The 23226-nt window shown below is 59.0% G+C and overlaps 1 protein-coding gene across 2 annotated transcripts; it reads left to right on the top strand.

Moving 5' to 3' along the window:
* The first annotated feature begins 1639 nt into the window (after positions 1-1639).
* PSEN2 (presenilin 2) lies at positions 1640-21952 on the top strand. 2 transcript variants are annotated; one of them, XM_045817670.1, is made up of 11 exons: positions 1640-1724; positions 9254-9417; positions 11403-11617; positions 12709-12850; positions 14678-14745; positions 15438-15658; positions 16293-16391; positions 18832-18915; positions 19264-19362; positions 19845-19963; positions 21183-21952. In XM_045817670.1, exons 2-11 carry the CDS (start codon positions 9274-9276, stop codon positions 21336-21338), a joined length of 1347 nt encoding a protein of 448 aa, XP_045673626.1. In that variant the 5' UTR covers positions 1640-1724; positions 9254-9273; the 3' UTR covers positions 21339-21952. The 2 variants fall into 2 exon arrangements, with proteins under 2 accessions (XP_045673626.1, XP_045673618.1); XM_045817662.1 differs by having other exon boundaries at positions 19261-19362.
* Positions 21953-23226: the final 1274 nt, after the last annotated feature.

Raw genomic sequence — 23226 nt, 5'->3', positions numbered from 1 at the left:
AAGACATCAGACAAGAATGAAGGTGTTCATGGCTGATTTTTCTTTTCCTCTATTTACTTTTCCATATTTTTCTACATAGCATACAAGTTTTACAAGAAAAAAATAGTTTTTAATAAGGAACCCACCACTAAAAACATAAATGCAGTAAATAAACCTTTTTAGAGAAGTCTAAAAAAATATTGCATGAAATTGTAAGATGCTGAATGGCAGATGTATCCATCAGATCAAGCTGGGCTAGGCACGCTACAGTGACAAGTGGCTCTGGGTCTCAGTGGCTAAAAACAAGGAAGGTTTCTTTGTCGCTCATGGGACACGTCCTTCTCCTGTGAGCTGTGAACCCAGCTTCCTGGAGCAGCCTCTCCCTGTAACCCAGCTGATCTCCTGCCAGAAAAAGACCAGATGAAACCTGCTCCGGACCTCAGAGCTTCTGTCCGGAACTTCCATGCAGCCATGCAGCGTCTCTGTCAACCTCAGTCAAAGTCACAGGGCCACTCCTGTGCTCAGCAGGACAGAAGAGTGTGACCCAACAGAAGTGAGAGGTGCAGAATGTTTGTGAGTAGTCACTCCATCTGTCATTCCAACGTCAAGCAAATCAAAGCCACAAACAGAAGAGAGAGGTTGAAGAAGGACGACAATGAACATTTGTTGAGCATCACCTGTGTTCCTGTCACTTTTACCCTTAGTTCTGTTTGAATCCTCTCCACAATCCTCTTCACATACGAAGAAAGGGAGGCCCAGCGAGGTTAAGTCATTGGCCTGGGTCATGCGCCAAATAAGTGGAAAAAATGCATTTCAAACCCAGGTTCTTAAGCTCATGTGGTTCCCACTACCCCCCACCCCCACCCCCCACTGTCTAGCCGGCAGCGTTTGGTTTCTAAAGCGTGTTCAGAGAAAACACCAGTCCCTGGACACGGAAACCTGAAGCAGAGGCCATCCCTTCCCAAGCTGAGGTCAGGGTCAGGAAGGCGCTTACTCATCCGTCACAAACCAGCATGTGAAAAGCAGCTGAGAGTGCTGACTTCAAAGGAGAACCGCGAAGGGAAGGAATTCATCAGAGATCCCTCGGCCACAGCCCGGTGCGTGCCCTGACACGGGGAGGGCTGCGGCCTCAGGTCGTACTCAGTCCCGCACTCCCTCCTGCCGCTCCCGGCCCGTGCTCCCTTGGGGAGCAGCTTCGTCTTTGGGGACCTCCATTTCCCCGTGTGTGAAAAAGGAATCCCTGGTGCCCGCCCTCACAGAGTTGTTCCCACAACTGAAATAAGACAAATAAAATGGAAATCGCCTATAATGGAGACCCAATAAATGAAGGTCCATTCCCTATCCCTCCCGTTCTGGAATCCAGGAAAGGTAGGACCCAGGCACCTAAAACCCACTGCTGCCCCACGGTGCCGCCTGGCCCCGTTAGAACAGAGGCCCGGCCTCCCCTCTTTGTAAGGTCAGTGCCCACTCCCGTGCCAGGTTTAACCTGACCAGCGCCGCGCGCAGCCTGCGGGTCGGGGCCCCCCGCGCAGAACCGCTCTAGGCTGGGCCAGGCCCAGAGGCGGGAACGCCGAGCAGCCGATGGGGCGGGGACAGGGGCGGGGCCGGGTTCGGGGCGGGGCCTGGGCCGGCCCTGGGCGGGGCCGGGGCCGGGGCGGGGCCGGGGCGGGGTCTAAGCTGTCGCTGGGTTTGGCCGGGCGCGGGGCCAGCCGCGTAAACACCCATCGAGAGTCGCGGAGAAACAGGTGAGCCGGTGGGCAGCCAGGGCCCGTGGCGAGCGGGCAGGGTCCGGTAGCTCGTAGGACAGAGGCCTCGGGTAGATCGCGACCCGCGGGCCAGGCCCTGCCCTTCGCGCGCCCCTTGCCGGGGCCTCTCGCGGTCCCTTCCCCAGTTCCGGGGCTACAGACCCTGCGCGCACCGCGGCCCCTGCGCGCGCCGCAGACCCGGCCTCTGCGGCTGGCGTGGGGGCGGGAGAGGGGAGGTGCCTGGACGGGCAATACCGGAGCCGGCCTGGAACTGGGTCGCGGAGGTAGTGCGGAGAGTGGCCCCGAGGCTTTGGGCCTTCTGCCGGGCGGGGTCATCCCCGCCTTCGACTCCCCGCTGGGGTGGGCGCGGTGTGAACTGTTAAAGGGCCAGGGCATTCAAAGGAGCAGAGCACGTGAGGCTCGAAGGCGTGTGGACCGTGACTTTTGTCCTTTCCTCCTGATTGGGACCTCCCTGACTCCCTGTGGCACTGGCCCTGGGCACTGCTTTGCTAGGGCAGGAGGGGAGACAAGAGGGGAGACGGGGGTCTTCCCGCGAGTATGAGGAACTAAACCGCAGGTCAGGACCTGGAGCGGGGAGACTTGGTGACCAGCGGCGTTTGACTGTTTTATTAGGCATTACAACTGTGGGGAGACTCCCAGAATCAAGCTTTTGAAGGAATCTAAATAGTAGCAAGTTCCCAGCCCAAATTTTATCAATGAAGAAACTCAGCCCACAAGGCTCAAGTGACTTTGTGCAAGGTCGCCCAGGTAGGATAAAGCGGAGCCAGGCTGCCTCTCCTTCTGCTGCTCAGTCCTTGGACCTTGGCAGTTGGATGAATGCTCCTGTCTACTGACTTAACATGCATTCCCTTTTCAAGATAGGAATTGTTGCTTGGTGGACCAGCTGCATCCCCATTTACAGGGAGAGAACCTGAGAGGCATCGCACCAGAAAAAATTGCAGAGCCAACTTAACTCAAAATCGACATCCTGGGCTGCCAAGCTTGTGTTGAGAGTAACTTGATCAGGATAGGCCCTGGCTTCCGGTATGGGTACCCCTGATGTCTTCATAGTTCATTCTGTAGACACCTGAGCTTCCGAGGCCTTCAGCCAAGACCTTTGGCAGAAATTAAAGGCTTTGGATAAGCTGCTGCAGGTGTGTGAGCCTCAGGTTCCCTTCTGTGTGAATGTGGTTGTGCGGCCGTGGGCAAACCTGCCAGTAGCTGTGTTTTTAGAGCCCAGATGGTGAAGGGGCTGGGGAGTCCGGCTCCAGCTCAGAGCTGCAGCCTCAGCCATGCATCAGGCAGGCGGGCTTTCTGGGTTCATGCGTTGCGTGCGTGAGGGGGCATTTAGGGCAGGCGCTGGAAGTGGGGGGCTTGGAGGAATGTTGCTACAGAGTGGGATGGAGGTGGTTTCAGGGAGAATTCTATATTGTTTGGTGTCGAAGTACCTGGGCACCGGGTGTATAGTTCTATTTGGTGTGTCAGACGAATGCCCTGTTTGCATCTGTTTGAGAAAGTGGAGGACAGGTTGGAGCCTGGGCAGAGGCTGCCACTTGGATGTGCCTAGAGGCCAGTGCAGGTTGTTGTGCCTGTCACCATGCCCTCGGCTCTTCTCAGTACCATTGCGCAAACACACCACTGACCTTGGCTTCTAAGTTATTGATGACGAGGAGGATGATGTAGCATACCTCACTTTAGGAGTTTGTCGTCTACAATAAAACCATTTAGTATAGTAGTTATCACAGTTATCTTCAGAGCTTCAATCACACTACACTAGCTATGATTTCTACCCTCCTACAGAAGAAGGGGAAGCTGAAGTTCAGGGAGTTAAGCAACTTTTCCTGTTACATGGCTTTGGTGACTGAGCACCAGGATTCGCTCCCAGCTGGCTGTGTCTTCTTAACACTTAGAGCTTTTGTGCAAGAGGTTTCCTACATCCACCCCCACCTGTGTCCCTGCACTGCTGTCAGGGAATGTCTGTGTGGTGTCTGACTACCTGGCAAAGCAGAGATATATTAAAAATTAAGTGTATGTACACACACATACATATATATATACATATACTTTAAAAAAAATAAACCAAAGCAATGTGTGTAGGTCCCATGCATGTTTCCCCTGAAGACATCTTTGGCTGGTGTTCAGCTATTGCTTTGACTCGAAGACTGTGTAGTTGGGGACTGGCAAGACAACCAGTGTTTGCAAGAATTCCCACCTGTTCCCGGACTTCAGCCGTTGGGGGCGGGGCTGTGGGGAGGAATGTCAGGGCTCTGAGGCTGGCAGGGCCTCCAGGCTGCCACTGGCCAGGGCCTGGAGGTTCTTCTCATCTTGAGCTGGCTGGTCTGATGTGTAATCAGTGCTGGCCTCCAGGCCTGGCAGTGGACCTTGTGAAATTCTGAGGAAAGAGATCAATTCCGACCGGCCTATCCATTGCCTGGGAGAATGGGTTGCTCAGTCATCTTTGCCAAAACAGTCTTCTGGAGCATGGGAAGAAAAAATCGAAAGGGTGCTAACCTTTCTGCTGTCCCTTCACCAGCAACTTGCTGGCTTTTTAAAAATAAAAGTAAGATGTGTTCTAAAAAAAAAACAACAAATGGATAAACTTAATGCTACATGCAGGGGGGAAAAAAGTAATGTGTGTTCATCCTGGGAAAATTCAGGCAATATTTTTTTAAAAGCCCAGTAGCCCTCAGCCCAGTGATAACTGCTATCATCAGGCGTTTCCTTACCACGCTGTAGGCCCATCCATATGTCGTTATCTGTCAAAATGCTAGAGGTAGGAAGCTGGAGAGGAAGTTCTGTGTCCTGTTTTTCCTGTGTCATGTTACGCCCTCAGAATTTTCCCTTTGTTGGGAATTCTTGGAAAACCGGTTCTGATTGGCGTGTAGACCATTACTTATTGCACTAGTGCCGTAACAGGTGTGAGTCTATGATTATGATGTTATCGTAACCCTTTTGATTTGGCTGAGGGTAGCAGTGCCCTGCCCCTGCCCATATGTGGGCACTCCCTGTCCCTGTGCCGCGCCCGGGTTGGAGCCACCACCCTCTCCGCCCCCACGTGGAGCACTAACAGCAGAGGGGCAGCAGAGGCTGGACTTGTGGGGGTGGCGGAGAGAGACTCTGAGGCGATGGGTGATCTGGTGAGTGTTTATAATTCACTGACCTCTCGTCTGTGTTTCGGGGAAGCTGTGTATTAAGGAAAACACACACGCCTGCCCATGGAAGAGGTGTGTGCCCCACAAAGGCGGGCTGCGTGGGCCGCCTGCGTGACCGTGGTCCTGGGCGGTCCAGTGCACGGCTCTCCCAGGGCTTCAGCAGGCGGGAAGTAACTGTGGCTCTTGATCTTGGGACTTCCTTGTGTCCCTCCGATCTTCGGTTTCTTTAACTATAAAATAGGGCATCAGCTAGATGGCCTTTAACGCCCTTGCCAATTCTGACACTCGTCCTGGGGACATGCTCTTTAGTTTGAGAAAGTGTTCCCGTTGCCAGAGTGCCGGGGGCCCCTCCCAAGAGGGGCATCAACAGGCTTCCATTGTCCCCCTTCCCTGTGTCCCTGTCCCTCTTTCATCTTCCTTAGAACTGCCATTTGCTTATTAAACACCTGCCGTGTGCCAGGCACTTGATACACGATCTCAAGTTTGCACAGTGTTCTCGCAAGGTATGCCTGTTTCGCTTTTTCCAGAAGAAGGAATGGGCCACGTGAAGCTACATAAATTGTCTGAGGCCATGCAGCCAGAGAGCACGTGGCTGAAGCCTCCTCCCCCGTGCTGGGGAGAACCATCCAGCACGTGACGTCCATCTTGGTGTGGGCTGAACTAGATGGACAGGTGGATGAAGGTCCTCCAGGGCCAAACGCATCGTCAGAAGCCTGGGGCTGGGGACACAGACAGGGAGGGAAGCTGTGGGAATCTCTAAAGAAAATTCGAAGGGAATGTCCTCACCTCAGCAAACCCTTTCCTAGTAGAAAGGAAGGCTGAATTTCCCATGAGTCATAGGCGCTGTGAGGTGTGACCACAGAAAGTGGCCTGTTTAAAACTAACACCACCCTCTCTGCACTGGAGGGAACTTGCAACTAGGTCTGCAAACAAACAAACAAACAAAAAACAACCAAGCGTTCAGGACCAGACCTCTCTCTGCAGCCCCAAGTGTTTGTTGTAAGTTGCAGTAGCTGCCGAGTTGCTTTTGGAGCTACAATTTCCATCTTTTTTCATAAGGCACCAGTGTTTACTGTGGCATTTAAGAAATCTGTCTCCTACTGAGGTCCATTAGCCTTGCATTTTAAGGTCAAAACATTTGCATTTCCCTGAAATGGGAAAGAGGTTGAAAAAACTGGGTTACCAGGTTTCTATAATAATTGCAGGAAATGATGTGAGCATGCCGGGAAATTCTCTGGGTCAGTGTCCCTCGGTTTGGCTACTTCAGCACTTTGGTTCCATTCAGCTGGCTGATGGGAGTGCGCAGCGGCCACTTGGGACGTTTGCCTTTGCATCCTAACCCAAGGCAGCTGTCAGCCCCTGTGCCTTGTTCCGGGAAGGGTTCCCTGGACCCCCTCTGTCCCCATCAACCCCTCTGCCTCTTCCTGCAGCCCCCTCAGAGAATGAATGGGGTGCTGGTTACTACGTGGGTGACAGGATTTGACATCAGTGATAGGAGAGTCACCCAGCCCCACCCCCACCAGCCTGTGAGTCAGCCTCCCTCGGGAGCTGATGTCACCGCTGCTCCGAGGTGGACAAACATCAAGCAGGTTGTTTATCTGCACAGATTTGGGTGGCAGTTTTCCCCTCAGACACCATTAGGCTTCTGTTCCCACTGAGAAGCAAAGGAGTACGTCCCAGCGGCTCTGTTCTCCAGGAGCCAGGTAACGAGAGGGGCTGGAGGAGACGGCCTGGAGGAGACGGCAGGCGGCTTCCCTAGCCCATCTGCTCACCCTGCTCCCGCTCCCCCACCGTCCAGTGGGAGGGGCTGCAGAAGAGGCAGAAGAAAACCTGTCTAAGTGTCCATACTCATGGTGCCCCTTTAAAAAAAATAATAGCTTTAAAGAAACCCATACGAATGCAATCCATGTTTATTATAGAAGCTTTAGAAGTACAGAAATATATTAAATAAAAAATCACCCACAATCTCACTGTCCAAACCTTCAAACGTCCTTTGAAGTTTTGTAATATTTTTTACCAGGCCTTTATACACACCCGCCCCCACATATATATTTTTTTTTAAATAAGGTGTTTTTAGTGGTCATATAATAACCCCCCTCAGATGGCTATATCAGAGGACAGAGGCAGTTCAGTCCTTTTCACTTTCATTACAATGATAAATAAAGGCAACAAACATGTTTTTATGCAAATCTTATATTGCTTTCTTAGGCCCAATTCCAATAAGTAGCATTTCAGGATCAAAAGGTACGACTGTTTTAAAGCTTTTGAAAAGTTTTTACTGCTTTCCGAAGGCCGGTCCAGTTCGTACCAGGGGTGTCTGAGCCCCATTGTCCCCACACCCTCCTCCATGGGGGGCATTTCTTGGGGGGACCTTTCCAGGCTGAGCTCGCATTTCTGCTGCAGCGTTCTCAGTCTGCAAAGCTCTGCTCCTCTGCCCGCCTGCTCTCTGACCAGACACGGGGTATTTAGGAGAAAGGACTGCCCCCTCTGTTGCCCCCCCACCCCGATTTAGTGGGCAAGTGGTATGGAGAAGTGGGGGGTGCCGAGGTGGGTGGGCGAGGCCCCCGGCCCAGGGCCCAGGGAGGTGGACTATAACCGGACACTTGCAGTGCTGAGCTGGGGGCCCAGGCTGGAGCGTCTGGTTCCCTGGCAGGGGCGGCTCCAGGGAAGGTCTGACAGCAGCCTGAAAAATCACCCAGGGCCTGTCTGGAAATGCAGACCCCTGGCCCTTGGGTCGGACGGAGCCCTGGGATCTGCGTGTGGGTTAAGCAGCCTAGTGAGGTCGGGACCTGACCACCCAGGTCCGAGGGTAATGGTGAACCCACCACTCTCCAGAGGCAGGCACTCCCGATCTGACCCCCCACCCCAGGCACCGCGAGGGTAAATCACAGGCACCCCGAGGCCAGGGCTGATCGGAAGGAGGGAGGTTGTAATGCCATTATTAATCCACACCCCAAGCCAAACGGACAGGCTGGAAAACAGCATTAGGAGAGCCACCTGGGGTTCCACGCCCGTCCCAGGCTCTGCTGCGGCTGGAACGTCGTGATCCAGGGATGCTGATGTGGAGACAGTTCAGGCACCTCCTAGTTCTGGGTACCACCCACCCTCAGTAAGAATGAACTCCCCCAGGCCAGAGTGAGTGACCAGGGAACTGTCGGGTTCCAGCAGGCATTTAGATTTTTATCTTGCAAGACCGAGGCTCACAGAGAAGGACTTGAAACTTCTCCCCGATCTCCATTCGAGGAAGGAACTCGAGCTGTGAACTTTCCGAGTCCACTCGGCCGCGCTTGCCCACCGCACGCGCGCGCATGCGCACACGCGCCCCACGCGGTCTCACTGCTCCCGCGGCTAAGGGGCGCCGGCTGCCACTTGTAGGCGCACGCCTCTCACCTGCCTCCCTGCGCCCTGCACCCAGGCACGCAGCTGCCACCCAGACGCTTCTCCCTTTTAACCCGTAGACACCCGGGTTCCAAATCCACGGCCTCCCCGCGAGACAGCCTCCTCCCGCCTGCCGGACTGTCCGCCTGACTCTGTGCCTGGCCTTGTCCCGGACTCCGGTCCTGTCTGTCCACCTCCTGGCGCCTTCTGCGTCCTGTGCGTCCATCCTGCCCACGCCTTCGGGGAGTCCTTTTCCCTTCTTCACTCCCTTTTCAGTCCTCGGCCAGGCAGACGTTTCTGAACACAGATCTGATCCGCCTGTCACACAGTCCTGGGCAGGGGAGGGGGGTGGTGGTGCGCCATACACCTCCTTAACATGGCACAGGAGACCCTTCACACCTCCCTGCCCCTCTCAGCAGTGCCAGGCCCTGACCGTGACTTCCGTCATGCCCTTCCCTCGCACCTGGAACAATCTGCCCGCATCAGCAACACTGCCTCCTCTAGGAGACACTCCTGCCCTCAGGTCTGGTCCCTTCTTCGTGCTTCTGTGCCGCTCCGCTCGGTGGACACCTGGGTCGTCAAATTTGTCACAGTGGGTGGTTTCTGTGTGTTTTTATGGGTAAAAGTGTCTCTTACTCGTCTCCACATCCCCGGAGCCCGGCGCAGCATTGGCACACTGCGGGTGCTCAGCGGGTGTGTGCTGGCTGATGGGTGAGGGTGCTGACAGTGTGGAGAGGCCCCGACTTCTCTAGTCGGGCCTTTGGCCTCCTAGGGCCTGGATCTCCTCAGGCCAGTCCCTCTTGAGGCCGTCGCAGCCTCAGTGGTGGCTGCTGGGGACTGTTGCTCTACAGCAGCCATTCCGCGGTGTCCCGGTGGGTGGCTGCAGGGTAGGACCTGTGTCCAGGTCTGAAAGCTGCCTCTAGCCAGCCACCCGCTCTGCCCTGCACCACCTGTGCCGCCCAGGGAGACGGACGAGGTCGCCTGTGTCTGTTTTCCCAGGTACCTGCGGAGGCGGGGCCATGCTCACGTTCATGGCCTCCGACAGCGAGGAGGAAGCATGCAACGAGCGGACGTCCCTGATGTCGGCCGAGAGCCCCACGCCGCGCTCCTGCCAGCAGGAGGCCAGGCAGGGCCCCGAGGACGGAGAGAATGCTGCCCCGTGGGTAGGTTCCCGCCAGCGGGCTGAGGCCTCCAAACAGGCCTCTGGGGCTCCTGTGCCTAACGGGTGGAAACCAGGCATTCCCGGGTGCGGGGGGAGGGGAAAGTAAAAGTGAGAATGGCCGGAAAGGTGGGCGGTTGCCATGGCAGAGCTCACGTCCACTCTGCGAGGGCTCTGTAGTAGACTGCACATTCCCAGCCTGTTCAAGTTCAACTGCAGTGGACTGGGTCCCTGCCCCGTAGATTCACCTTCCTAGTGCAGGCACGTGAGAGTCGGTGTGGATGTGGGGTCAGGTAACACACGCCCAAGGGTGGCAGGAGGAACACTGCCGGAGGGGACCCTTTCTGGCAGGTGGTAGACGTGGCGATCGAGAGATGACCGTTCACCTTAGACTTTCGAGCTGGGGATTCTGGCTGCTGTAACAAAACTACCAACGCCTGGGTGGCTTGGAAATTACACAGAAATTTAATTCGCACTGTCTGGACACCGGAAGCCCAAGATCAGGCAAGGTGCCAGCAGATCTGGTGTCCAGCGAGAGGCCCCTTCCCCAGTCCACAGGCGGCTGTCTTCTCTGTGTCCTCACGTGGCGGGAGGGCTGAGCAGGCTCTGCAGTCCCTTTTGTAAGAGCTCTGCCCCTGTTCAGAGTGGCTCTGCTCTCGTGACCCACTCACCTCCCAAAGGTCCCCCCTCGTGACACCATCACAGTGGGCGTTAAGTTTCAACACAGAAATTTTGGAGGGGCATCCATTCATTCAGTTCACACAGGAGGGGTGGGCCACACTGTGGTCTTGTCTCTGCAGCCCAGAGGGCTGACAATAACATTCTGAAGTGGCGGGTGTACTTGGGGGAGTCATCTACCCAAGCCGCCTCCCTTCTTATCAGGGCAGAGCCATGTCTGAATTCGCCTGCATCTCATTCTTCGTTTTACCCAGGACAGTATTAAAAAACCTTGCCACGTGGAACTTTCTCTTCCCGCCAGCCCGAGTCCCCCGTGCTGAACTTGGAGTTCCTGTCTCCTGGGACGCTCTGTGCTCTCAGAGCGGGACCTCACCAGCTCAAGGCCACCGCCCAGCCCCTCCTTGGCCTTTTCTTGGCAGTTTCTTCATCTTGTATCCCCAGGAGTGTTTGTGCATTTTAGCTGTTTCAGTTCCTGTTCATTAACGGCTTGTTTCTTTTCCTTCTCCGCGGAGTATCCAGATAGAAATCTCTGCAGAGCACCAATACAGAAGCAATAATCATTTTTGATTTCCATTTCATTTGGCTTTGTCTTTGGCTGTGACTGTAATGGCCACGACGGCTAATGACCCTAAATTGCCACAATTCCAAGGCGGAAACCTTTACGGGTTCATTGACGCCAGCGTCTGGCAGGCCTCCCTGCTGCCCCCCTTTGCTGCTCGCTGCTCTCTCTCCCAGCTCCCCGTAGGCCAGGTCCCCCCAGGCGCTTGCTGCGGGGTTGGCCTCCCTGGTTCAGAGTGCAAATTGCGCAGGCTTGATTTTGGTGGGGCAGAAGTTCGAAGTGATGTCTTTTTCTGCAAACTCCCAGTGTCTTACTTATAATCAAAGAAAGGCCCTGTGGGTACTGATCAATCTAGTTTGCGATTTGTCAGCCAGAAACGTTTACTCTCCAGCTTCCCCCTGTCGCCCGGCCTGTCCCCTCCAAGTCAGTATGGCCACGTGAACAGAACTGAGGGGCACCCTGAGCCCCCGCACTGAGGTAGGGGACAGCTAGCTCTTAGATGTGCCCCAAACCCATGAGCCATTAAGCCAGGGGCTTGCGGACCACCCTCCCCGATGGTTGCTGTGGCCTCCCTGCATCTGGGGTGGTTAGCACCAAGTCTGAGTTTTCTCTGGTTGTGTTCGTACGTTTTTCAAATGCCCTGGCATTTCAAACGTTCAAACTGCTCGTTTCCTCTTCCAAAACACCCATGCCCTGCGTCCGTCGGCCACCTCGGGGGCATTTGATGGCCCACACAGTGTGGTTTCCCACAGCGAAACCAGGACAGCGAGGAGGACCACGAGGAGGACCCTGACCGCTACGTCTGCAGCGGGGTCCCCGGGCGGCTGCCGGGCCTGGAGGAGGAGCTGACCCTCAAATACGGGGCGAAGCACGTGATCATGCTCTTCGTGCCGGTGACCCTGTGCATGATCGTGGTGGTGGCCACCATCAAGTCCGTGCGCTTCTACACGGAGAAGAACGGACAGCTGTGAGTAGGGCCCCCCCCCCCCCCCCCGGGCAGGGTGGGGGCGGGGCTGGGTCAGGCTCGGCTGCCCCTGCAGCTCCGTGCTGGTGGCGGGAAGGAGAGGTTTGATAAGAATGTTACCAGGAGCATTAAGGCAGTTGATACACGTAAAGGCCTAGCGCAGCGCCCCGCTGTGGCACGCTGGGTTTACTGCAGAAGGCAAGCTCTCACCTAGCGGCACTGAGCGCGGTGCCCCCAGTGCTGGGCCTCCCACAGCAATGCTGCCTGTCCCTGCATGACCTTGAACGAGGCTCCTCCTCTCTGCGCCTCTGCTCCCGTGAACGTAAACCCTTGTGTCTGGACCAGGTTCCTCAGCTCACATCCAGCCTCGTGAGGGAGATGGTGTTGATTTTAGTAAAGAGAACGCGGGCAGGAGCAGCTGCCGGAAAAATGAGACGCTTCCCCTCCCTCACCCCACCTCCCTGTGTCAATCACTGCCGAGTACCTTCCTCCCAGTTTTTTTCTAATTTAGGCAGTTTTTGTAAAGTTTTGTTTTTGAAAGAAAGGAGCAGAGAGAGAAGCCCCCGCTGTCAGGAAGCTTATCCTCTGCTGGGGACTCAGACAGCAGAGGTGAAAAGCACTCAGAGAGCTTGGGGACTTGGCAGGCTGCTCATTTCTGGTGGGCCAGGTGGGCCAGGGAGGCGCAGGGACCTGCTTTCCTGAGCTGACTGTGCTGGGTGGGGTAGAAGCAGGGGCACACCCTAGGCTGGATGGAGCTGACAGTGAGGGGGTGTGGAAACCACTAGCTGTCCCCGGATCAGAACAGAGCAGTGGGTAGGCGCCTCCGGGCCAGGTCCCAGTGGCCTGGGGACGCAGGGCCTTGATGCGGTCATCTGAGCCCTTTTCCACCGTTACTTTGGGTCCGGTCGTCGGGCTGAGAGGTCGGGGCCAGGAGATGGGCTGGAAGGCCGGGCAGCTGGTGGGGAGGGCGGACAGCACCCCAGTCGGGCAGGTGTTCCCAGGGCGCCTGCACCAGCGGCCCGAGGCTCCGTCCGGATGGGGACACCCGGGGGGGGCAGAGAAGGAACACCAAGGCCCCCCACCTTTGCCCTCAGCATCTACACGCCGTTCACGGAGAACACGCCCTCGGTGGGCCAGCGCCTCCTCAACTCCGTGCTCAACACCCTCATCATGATCAGCGTCATCGTGGTCATGACCATCTTCCTGGTCGTGCTCTACAAGTACCGCTGCTACAAGGTGAGCGCCGGCCCGCGCGCCGCCCAGCCGCCCACCGGGCGGGCCCTGTGCAGCAACCGTTAGCTTAAAAAAAAAAAAAAAAATCAGAGTCCTTTTTTTCCTACAAAACAGACTCCGAGTTTTGGTACTCTCACACCCACTCCTGCCCCAGCCATGGATTACCCAAGGCTCTTTGCTTTTAAGCTTACCCATAATCCCACCGAATCGAGTTCCTCCCCGCCATGTGCCGAGTGTCACTTCTCATATTCAAAGTGAATGTTATCTTGCTTCCCCTTCTGAAGAAGTGAGACGTTCTATTTCAGGCTCCCTTGACCCCACACTTCCCCCTCCCCCCCCCAGGTTTATTTTTAGTTTCCCATTTCCCTTTGGGCCGGGGAGGCACAGATGCGGTGCTAGGGTCTTCCAGCACAGACAGGCCGCGTGGCCCCCTTTGGCTGTGGAGTGGCCGCAGGAGGTGGCGCAGGGAGTGGAGTCCTCCTGACCCCAGTTGTGGGCATTGTCCCCAGAGATACTGTAAGCTTCTAGATGTGAGTTTCAGGCTCTTCCCCCACGGAGGGCTCTGAAGCCCCGGTGACTAAAAGGAAGTTAAAGCAGGCACAACCTGACGTAAAACCGATCGCACACGGGCACGCACAGCACTTTGTGTTCAGGCCGCCACCGCCTGTGGAGCAGGTAGCGGGAGATGGGGGGCCCAGTCCGGAGCCCCTTCCCGGCGGGGGGTGGAAGTGGGACTGAGCCATGGGAGAGGCTGTCGGGAAGTGCCCGGGAGCTGAGGCCTGTCAGTGAATAATTACCTGTGTAAACGATCCCAGCGTTTTAAGTTGGGGTGGGGTAGGTGGTGGGGAGCAGAGGGGAGGGCGGCTTGTCTGGAGCAGAGGCTACGGCGCAAACAAAAGCCAGGCATGGGGGTGGGGTTGGGGGGCGGGTATGGGAAGCCAGCACTTCCGTGACCAATCCCAGGGACTGTGCAGTAAGGGTACTGGCAGGTCCCACGACACTCAGGCGCTGACAGTCACCTTGGGCGGGCCGGGCTGGCTGGGACAAAAGGGCGTCAGCACCTCCCAAAGGCAGCCACACGCAGCCCGACGAAGGCCACCCATGTCAGTCCCGGTAGACCAGGTCCTCCCCGAGATCTCTCGTGGCCCATGCTGGGTCTGTCCCCAGAGTAAGGGGACTGGCAGGAGCGTCACCACTGCGCCACTGACGGCTGGCCAAGGGACTGGCTCAGGAGCAGCCTTACCCTGGTCTTTGGCCCTCCCGCGTCCGGCTAGGAGAGGAGCGTGCTGGCGCTCAGTGGGGAGGGGACTCCCCGTGTCAACTGTTCAGAAGAGTCTCCCTCAAGAGCCTGCACTGACCCCTCTTGCTAAACCCCCTGAGTCTCCCATTGTTTCATCCTGACCACGAGTTTTCTTCGTGGCCCTTGTCACGCCTGCCGGAACGTGTGTGTGTGTGTGTGTGTTTGTCCCCCCACTGCCCTCACACTGGGAAGCAGCACACCTGGGCAGAGACGCTGCTGGCTTTTCCTCCGGGGCGCAGGAGTGTCGGGCATGTCGGGGACACCCGGCGCACCCTGTCTGAGTGCGTGCTCTGGTCTGGGTGTTCAGACTTAAAGGAGGTCTGTCTCCTTCATGCCCTTGCTGGGTGACCTTCAGAGACCTTGAACTCCCCTGCCCCCTCGGATCTGGGAAATGGCTGCTAGTGCCCCCCAGCACAGGCTCAAGGGCCCCGACACGGAACGGTTTCCAGGCGTGGGCCTCGGTGCCCAGCACCTGAGGCCCGAGACACGTGGGCCTGCGGTGTGGTCACTCTGCCCATCTCCCCGCCCAGTTCATCCACGGCTGGCTCATCGTGTCCTCGCTGATGCTGCTGTTCCTCTTCACCTACATCTACCTCGGGTGAGTGGCGGCTGGCGGGCGGCGGGGGCCTTGGGGGGTCCTCCCCGGGCGGCACGAGTGACTGTGAGGGCCCTGGGCGGGGAAGGGCGCCCCTTGGGCCCCACACCCCCAGGTGTCTCTGCTCCAGGAGCCCGGCCCACGTCCCACGGGCTGCCTTCGGACTCGGGGGAGCGGGCTCCATGGCGGGCCACATGTCCCTCTCTGCTCCCTAAGTTAACGCGGATAAGCAGGGCCAGCGTGGGGAAGGCGCTCTGTGACCCCGAGGAGGGTAGGGCCCCTCAAAGTTTACATTCTGGGCTTGGGGCTTGGCCTGGGTTCTCCCTGGTGCATGGCAAAAGTGGTCTCTGTTGCCCTTGGTTTGGGGTATCAACCCAACCCAGGGGCCCAAAGAGACAGGAGGGACAGGAGAACACACTTTTTCCAGGGGCCCAGATTCCCCCGGGCTGTGCCAGAGCACGTGTACGTGAACCAGCCCGGGAATGAGACGCCAGTTCACTCCCCGCCTTGCTCAGGAAATGGTTCCAAGTGGCTCGTTGAGGGCTCATGGCAATGGGGAAGGGACAGTGGTCCATGGAACCAGGAGCCAGAAACACCCCATTGGGACTTACCAGTCGAGGAGCGGGGGCTGCTGAATTGCGGCGGGCCCCACTTCCCCACTGAGTGGGGTCCCCCCACCCCCCGGGCTCCCACAGGGAAGTGCTCAAGACCTACAACGTGGCCATGGACCACCCCACGCTGCTGCTGACCGTCTGGAACTTCGGGGCGGTGGGCATGGTGTGCATCCACTGGAAGGGCCCCCTGGTGCTGCAGCAGGCCTACCTCATCGCCATCAGCGCGCTCATGGCCCTAGTGTTCATCAAGTACCTCCCGGAGTGGTCCGCGTGGGTCATCCTGGGCGCCATCTCTGTGTACGGTGAGCGGGCGCGGGCGGCGCGAGGGCTGGCGGTGGGCAGTGGGGGTCGGCGTCTGGGGCGAGTCCTCGCTGCTGCTGCTGCTGCTGCTCACGTGCGGCAGGTGCTGGAAAGGTCCCCTCCCCTCCCCGCGGAGCCCGGCTGGTCCTCCTCTGGAGAGGCTCGCTTTCGTACGGCCTGCGTGGTCCTGCAGCCTCGTGCCCGCTGGTGTGGTTGTCAGTGACAGCAGATGTCGGCCGAGCATGCCCACCGTCGGTGCTCGGCACGCTGTCCGTCTCGGGCACAGACACCTGCACGGTGCCTACGAGCAAGCAGCATCCAAAGAGCCGGCCGCTCTCTCATTAGTGTCAAGGCAGCTGCCCTCACCAGTGCTGTTGCTGCTCCTGCCATGCGAGTGCCCAGCGTAGTGGGGCCTCAAGTTCATCCTCCCGCTCTGCCTCCCCCACCAGGGCAGACTCCAGAGACGGGGCTGGAGACCCGGGGGCTGGGCGACGGGGCGGCAGGGCCCACCCCGAGAGCCTCACACTCGGGTCTCCGGGACACAGCGGCCCCGTCCACGCCGGTGTCACGAGGGCCGGCTCCCCTCTTTGGGGGTTGTTCGGAAATAAGTGTCTGTTTCACCTTGCTTCTCCCCAGATCTCGTGGCCGTGCTGTGCCCCAAAGGGCCGCTGAGGATGCTGGTGGAGACCGCGCAGGAGAGAAACGAACCCATATTCCCCGCCCTGATATACTCGTGTGAGTGGCCCCCGCACCCCCTCCGACGTGGGGTCAGAGGCACCGAGGCGGGAGCCAGGGGCAGGTTGCTGGCCGCCGTGGCTCTCAGCATTGACTAGGAGATGGCTGTCCTTTCCCTGAGCGAAGGGAGGAGGCGGCAGCACGCACTCCCTGCTGTCACACAGGACGGGGCTTGGAAAGTTAGAGCAAGAGGGCGCCGGAGCTTCGCCCGCCCAGCCTCCGGTGGCAGGCATGTGGTGGGTGCCGACCGCGTCCCCAGAGCCCGTGGCCACCCGCTCAGCCCTCCACGGCTGGAGGCGCCTCAGAGAGGGGCTCTTCGAGGGAGGGGTGTGGGGGGGCGGGGCTCGCCTGCCTTTCACTGGGCTTCCCTCGCAGCCGCGTGGCTGGTTGCAGGGACGTCTCTGAAGGGAAGGCACGCGGAATGCCCCTGGGCTCCGGCCAGCGTGGGGGGGTTCGGGTTTGTGCGTGCACTCCACACACGTGTGTCAGGTGTCCGATCCCCGCTCTGTGGCGGGCACTGTGCGGGGCACTGGGGTTGCCGCTGGAGGCGAGGCCCACGCTGGCCGGGCCTCCCGGAGCTCCCAGCGCTGTGCTGGTCACGCCCTCCTGTCCGTTGCTGGTGGCGCCTGAGCAGAGAGCGTGAATCTCCGGGGCTCAGCTGTCTGCAGGGTGCCCTGGAGGAGCAGTCTGTGGAACAGCTATACGGCTCCGGGTACTCTCCAACACGTGCAGATTCGGGTGTGAAGGCACATTCCGGGCATGCTCCAAGGGGCCGCGCGTGGAAAGATGGAGTCGGTGCCCGGACCCCCGTTCACCGTCTGTGCACTCTGGTGGCGCTCACATTCTAGGAGGGAAGGCGGTGACTACACAGACAAATGCATAAATCAGGAGGCAACTGCTCCGTAGAAAGAACGCAGCGTAAGGGACTTCGGGGTAGTGGGGGCTGGTGTTCTGCATAAGGTGGTCCAGGAAGCCCTGTGTCATCTTCCTGCCGTAGGAAAATCTGGGGACAGAATTCCAGGCAGAAGGAACCGCAACAAGTGCGAAGGCCCTGCGGTGGGCGTGGGCCTGGTGTGCCCAGGGCGTGCCCCGGGGTCGGCAGGGGGAGGGGCAGCCCCAGATCGGCGCAGGCCCTGCAGGCTGTGCTGAGGACGCGGCTTTACTCCCGAGTGAGATGTGACAGCCGTGGAAGGCTGGGCTGGGCTGGGCTGGCCTGACATTTCCACGGGCTCGCGCAGGTGGCTGAGTGGGGAACAAAGTGTGGGGGCGTCAAGGGTGGGAGCCGGAGCCAGGTTTGGAGGCTGAGTAACAAACAGCCCAGGAGAGAGGGGCTGGGCTTCGGCTCAGGGGCAGCCGTGGAGGCAATAGGACGTGGTTGCCTTCTGGGGGCGTTTTGGAGGCGGCACTGGCACGACGAGCTGACGGTTGGCACACGGTGGGAGAGCGTCAAGGATGATGTCAGTGTTTTGGGAGCAACAACACAGAGGATGGGACTGGCAGCTGTTGGGAGCATTTGGGGCATGTCAAATGTGAGATGCTCACTGGGCGTTCGGCTGGAGAGCTGGGACGCAAGTCGGGGGAGGTCTCTGGGCCGGAGCGAGAAAACCGTGTTAGGACCCGTAACCCAGCAGTCCCACTTCTGGGCAGGTACCCGAGAGAACTGAAGTGGGGTCTTGAACGTGTTTTCTGTACAACCACCTTTGTAGCAGCATTCGTTACAACAGCGAAGAGCTGGAAGCAGCCCACGTGTCTGTCGGTGGGTGAATGGATCAACAAAATGTGTATGTGCACACCGTGCATGGAATATTGTTCAGTCTTAAAAAAAGAAAGAAATCCTGGCATGTGCTACATGGATGAGCCTTGAGGACATTATGCTGAGTGAATTGGGCCAGCCACAAAAAGATAAACACTGTAGATTCCACTTACAGGAGCTACCTAGGGTAAATTCACAGAGACAGAAAGTAAGACGGGCAGAGGGGACAGTGGGGCTTATTCACTGGACACAAAGTTTCAGTGTTGCAAAATGAAAAAGGTCTGGAGCCCTGTTTCACAACAGTGTGAATACACTTAGCACTATTAAACTGAACTGGCTTAAGAATGGTTAAGATGATACATTTTATGTTACATGTTTGTTTGTTTTTAACCACAATGAAACAAAACCACAATTAGTTCACCAAACTACTCACTGACATGATTACCTTTGTTTTTGTGAAGAGGCAGCGCAGATAGGAAAAGAGTTGTCTGCCCACACCCGGCCCATGGGCCTGGACACCGCCCCCCACCCACCCAGTGGCCTCCTAACAGGGGGACACACCGAGCACCACGGAACTGAGGGTCCCGTGCAGGCTCCTGGGGACACCGAGGGGCCCACCTGCCCCGCAGGCCCAGGGGCAGCCACAGTTCGCCCCACCTGAGGCCTGACCCCTGTCTCCTTCTCCAGCTGCCATGGTGTGGCCAGTGGGCATGGCCAAGCTGGACCCCTCCTCCCAGGGAGCCCTTCAGCTCCCCTACGACCCAGAGATGGGTGAGTGTTGGGGAAGGGGAGCTTCTCGTCCCCGGGGGCAGCCCCTCTCGTGTGCCCAGCTCAGTCTGGTCTGGCCTCCCCGGGAGACACGGGGTCTGGGCGGGCAGGAGGGAAAACCAACCCCCTGGCACCTTGGGGGTTCAGGGAGGGGGCACTTCGGCCCTCTGCCGCAGCATCCCTTCTCTTCCGTGCCCTGGAGAGTCTTGCTCTTTGTGTCGGGGCTGGTGGGCGAGGGCAGGGCCGCCCCGAGCCCCAGAGAGGCCGCTGACTGGCCGTCTGTCTCTCTCCCTCGTCCTCTTCCTCCCCCATGGTGATGCGGGCCACCTGCTGTTACTGGACTCCCAGAAGAAGACTCCTACGACAATTTTGGGGAGCCCTCATACCCTGAAGTCTTCGAGCACCCCCTGCCTGGCTACCCAGGGGAGGAGCTGGAGGAAGAGGAGGAAAGTAAGGTGCCCGTGTCCAGATAGTCTGCGTGGCCCTGGGGGCGGGGGGCGGAGGTGGGGCTCCCTGAGGTCTGGAGCGGGGGGGTCAGGGAGATGTTCCTCTGTCGTCAGAGATGGCCTCACAGAAGCCAGGGAGAGACCTGCAAGGGTGGCGTCGGGGGGGGGGCAGGCCACGGGGACTTGCGCACGCAAACCGGAGCCTGTCACTTAACAGCATTCACGGAGTGCCCGCTGTGTGCCTGCGCAGTGACCACTCAGCCCGCAGGTCTCCCCTTGTCCCTCTGGCTGCCCCTTTCCCAGGGCAGCCGTTCCTTGTCCCCAGGCACAGGGGGGCAGGCTGGTTGGCAGAGCTACCCTGGTTGGCCCCCTGAGCACGCCCCTGGGCTCTGTCCCTGGGCCCCTGGCTGTTTGGCTGCTGTCTGCCTCCCCTGCCACTCCCCTGGGGCTTCTGCGATGACGGATTCCCCTGTCTTCCCCACACAGGGGGTGTGAAGCTCGGCCTCGGAGACTTCATCTTCTACAGCGTGCTGGTGGGCAAGGCGGCGGCCACGGGCAGCGGGGACTGGAACACCACCCTGGCTTGCTTCGTGGCCATCCTCATTGTAAGTGGGCCATGGGGGCCCTGGGGTCTCCGTGCGGGCCTGTGGCCCTGGGGGGATTTTCAGATGCTGCGTTTCCGGGGAGGGGCCGAAGAGATGGGGGCTGGGCGGGCTTTCCAGGAGACTGAGGCGCACAGGACGTGCTGGGTGTCGACGAGAAGAGGGGCCGTGACGTTACTGGGTGTGCTCACCGGGGCAGCAAGGGTGAGCAGCAAGGCAAGCAAGGGCTCGGCCAGCTCGGTGTGCCCGAGTCGCGACCCCTGAGATTCTCGGACGAGGCAGTGGGCTGCGGGCCCCGCGCTGGGGAGGGACGAGCTGCAGCTGGAAGTCAGGCTTGCATCTCCAGGGCCGGGTGTGCTCCCTCTGTGCACCACCCAGACTCCTTGGGGTTCTGATCCCCGGGGCCTCCTGGGGCTCAGGAGGGGGAGCCGAGTACTTTGAGCCCGTCAGTGAAATCTGGAGGTCCCCATAGTCACGTAACGCAGCCCGAGTCGCACAATGAGGGGGGAGGCATGAACTACAGTGTCTGCCCCTCAGTGGCAGGGCTCTGAGCGGCTCACACTCGGGGCTCTGTCCCCGCGAACCCCGGGCAGCACGTGGCTCATGAAGGCCGACGAGGCTCGGTTCTTCCGAGACGTCGTGTCTGTCGAGGAAGGTGGTGGACCCAGGCTCCTCCACCTTGGCCGGCCTCAGCCGAAACCCTGCTCTCTCCAGGGAGAGAGCGGGCACTCTGGTTCCCTGCCCCCACCCTGGACCACTGTTGTGTCTACAGGTGTGGGGACAGGATCGGACCCCCTGCACCTGCTTCCGAGGGGAGGAGTCACGCGGCATCTTTGGTTCCCTTGGTGTCCGCTCCTGAGACCCTCCAAATCTCCTGTACATACATGTCCCTCTGGGGGTAGGCATGCTGCCGTCAGGTCATACGTGTCACCACGGTAGACAGACAGGGAAGTTAGTCTGGTGGAGGCGGCAGCATCTAGGGTCAAGAGGCCAGCTTTCTGGTTCGCCCGTGCGTGGGCAGGGAGTTAGGATGGGAGTGAGAGCTTCTGCCCTGGACTCCTCACAGAGGTGCTGAGAGGACCACCGAGGGTCATGGGTGTCTGGGGCTGTGGTCCTACAAGTCCTTGACACGCCCCTGAGCCCAGGGATGGGGCCAGCACTAGCTGCTCCCCTCCCCCCGCTACCGGTGACCACCCCCTCCCCCTCCCCCTCCGTCCCGCAGGGTCTGTGTCTGACCCTCCTGCTGCTCGCCGTGTTCAAGAAAGCGCTGCCCGCCCTCCCCATCTCCATCACGTTCGGGCTCATCTTCTACTTCTCCACGGACAACCTGGTGCGCCCCTTCATGGACGCCCTGGCCTCCCGCCAGCTCTACATCTGAGGGCGCGTGGCTCTGCGGCCGGATGCGGCGGCCGACTGTAGCTGGACGCAGCCGTGTAGTTTTACACTCTAGTGCCATTTAAGACTTCTCTCTCCTTAGGAAAAAAAAAAAAAATCAATGAGAATAAAAAAGTACCGGGTTCACTTTGTGAAGGAGAACCAGCCTCTTGGTGCTCTAGCTGTTTCGCCGCCAGGCGCGGCTCGCCCCTCCGGGAGCAGCAGTCGCCGCGCTGGCGGGAAGCGGGGAGTCGATCCGGGCGAATGGAGGATCCGGCGAATGGAGGATCCGGCGAATGAAGGAAGGGGAACGCGGCGCAGGGGGAGGAGCGCGGAGAAGGCCCCCTGGGCGCGCCTGGAGCCCGACGTTCCCAAGGTCAAGATGAAGGAAGGGGCGCGCGGACACCGGGACCGCAATTGCACGCCCAGGGCAGCGCGGAACGCCTGGGCGCTCTGGCCCGAGAAGGAAAGCGCGTTTTCTCTGCAAGGACTGTCCCCGGTGCTTTGTCTAGGATGTCATTGTTATTTTACTGCCTTTAGAAATCCAGCCCTGATCCTGTTACAGCAGTTCCTCGGGGAAATGGCGCGATATTAGTATTAATAAAGAGACGAATCCTGGTGGCGTGGCGAATTCGGTCTGACTGTCCGTCAGGGTGGGCCTCGGCGCTGCGTCTCACGGCCTCTCTGGGGACAAGGGTCCTGGGCACAGAAACCAGCTCGCCCAGTTGCGCAGGAGCGCGGCTCCACCGCCCCCTCCACACCTGCAGTCGGTTCTTCGACCCGAAGGTTCCCTAAGCAACGGCGCGCAGAGATCCGCGAGGCCTGGTAGCTGGTAGCTTGGCGAGCGGCAGCCGCGCGCGCGTGCTAAGCACATGCCTCGTGCTGGCTCCAGCTGCGCACGTTGCCGGGAGCCCTGCGAGGCGGTGGCCAGAACGTGGAGCCAGTGCCCTCGGCTCACCGGCAAGTGGCGGGGGGTGGGGGCAGGTAACAGCCTGTGTTCAGAAACCCGCCCTCCTCCATCCGTGGCCGCTTCCCTGGGCGCTGGGGTGGGGCGTGGCCAGGTCGGTTTTTCCTTTTCTCTGCAGCATCCCTGCATCGCAAGGAGCACCCCTGGGGATGAACTTGAGCTGCTTGCCGCAGCCCAGAGCAGGCCCCCGGGCCCCCGGGAGCCGGCTGTCAGCCTGCTGAAGACATCCAGATGCTGCGTGCGCACTTCACGCGGTGGCTGCCTCCTCGTCCCAGAAACAGCGCGCGGGCCGCGGAGCTGCCTGTGTATCACGAGGGGGACGAGAGAATCATGTGTTCCGATGTGTGACAGGAGACTCCTCCCCCCTGGGCTGCGTGTAGAAGAGCAGAGGCGGCAGGAGAGGCGGGTTGGCCTAGTGGCGGCGTTTCGGAGCGCTGGGGGGGAAGTCCGGCGGCTGAAACTGGCTGCGACCCACTCTCAGCCAGACACCCAGCGTGGCCGCATCCCAGCGGCGACAGCTCAGGGCAGGGGGAGTTTTAAGAAGGTGAGGGCTGGTCCCGGGTGGTGAAAACTCCCAAGAGGTTAAAAGGGAAGAAACTGGGAGCAGCTCCTTCGACGTGGCAGCGTTTATCGGAGTGGGGCTCCCAAGGGTGAGATCTGACAGGTGTTTGGGTGTGTTGGGCTGGAAGAGTTCTGTTCAAGGGCCTGACCGGGGTGCTGGGGTGGAGGCCACGCTCGAGGTAAAGCAGGAGGTGGAGTCCCTTACCTGAGCTGACTGACCATCAGGAAGGGAGAACTGAAAGGTGCCATGATATGGAGTAAAATGTTTTAAGACTGGGGAAAAAAATAAGTAAACGTGACGACCCAAAGGGTAAAAGCCATTGTGTTACTGGGTCAAGGTTCCTGTACCAGACTCAAAAAAAAA

Source organism: Phyllostomus hastatus, unplaced genomic scaffold (genome assembly GCF_019186645.2).
Source record: "Phyllostomus hastatus isolate PE091 unplaced genomic scaffold, TTU_PhHast_1.1 phas_contig_148, whole genome shotgun sequence".
NCBI lineage: Eukaryota > Metazoa > Chordata > Mammalia > Chiroptera > Phyllostomidae > Phyllostomus > Phyllostomus hastatus.
This window is presented reverse-complemented; position numbering and strand designations above follow the sequence as displayed.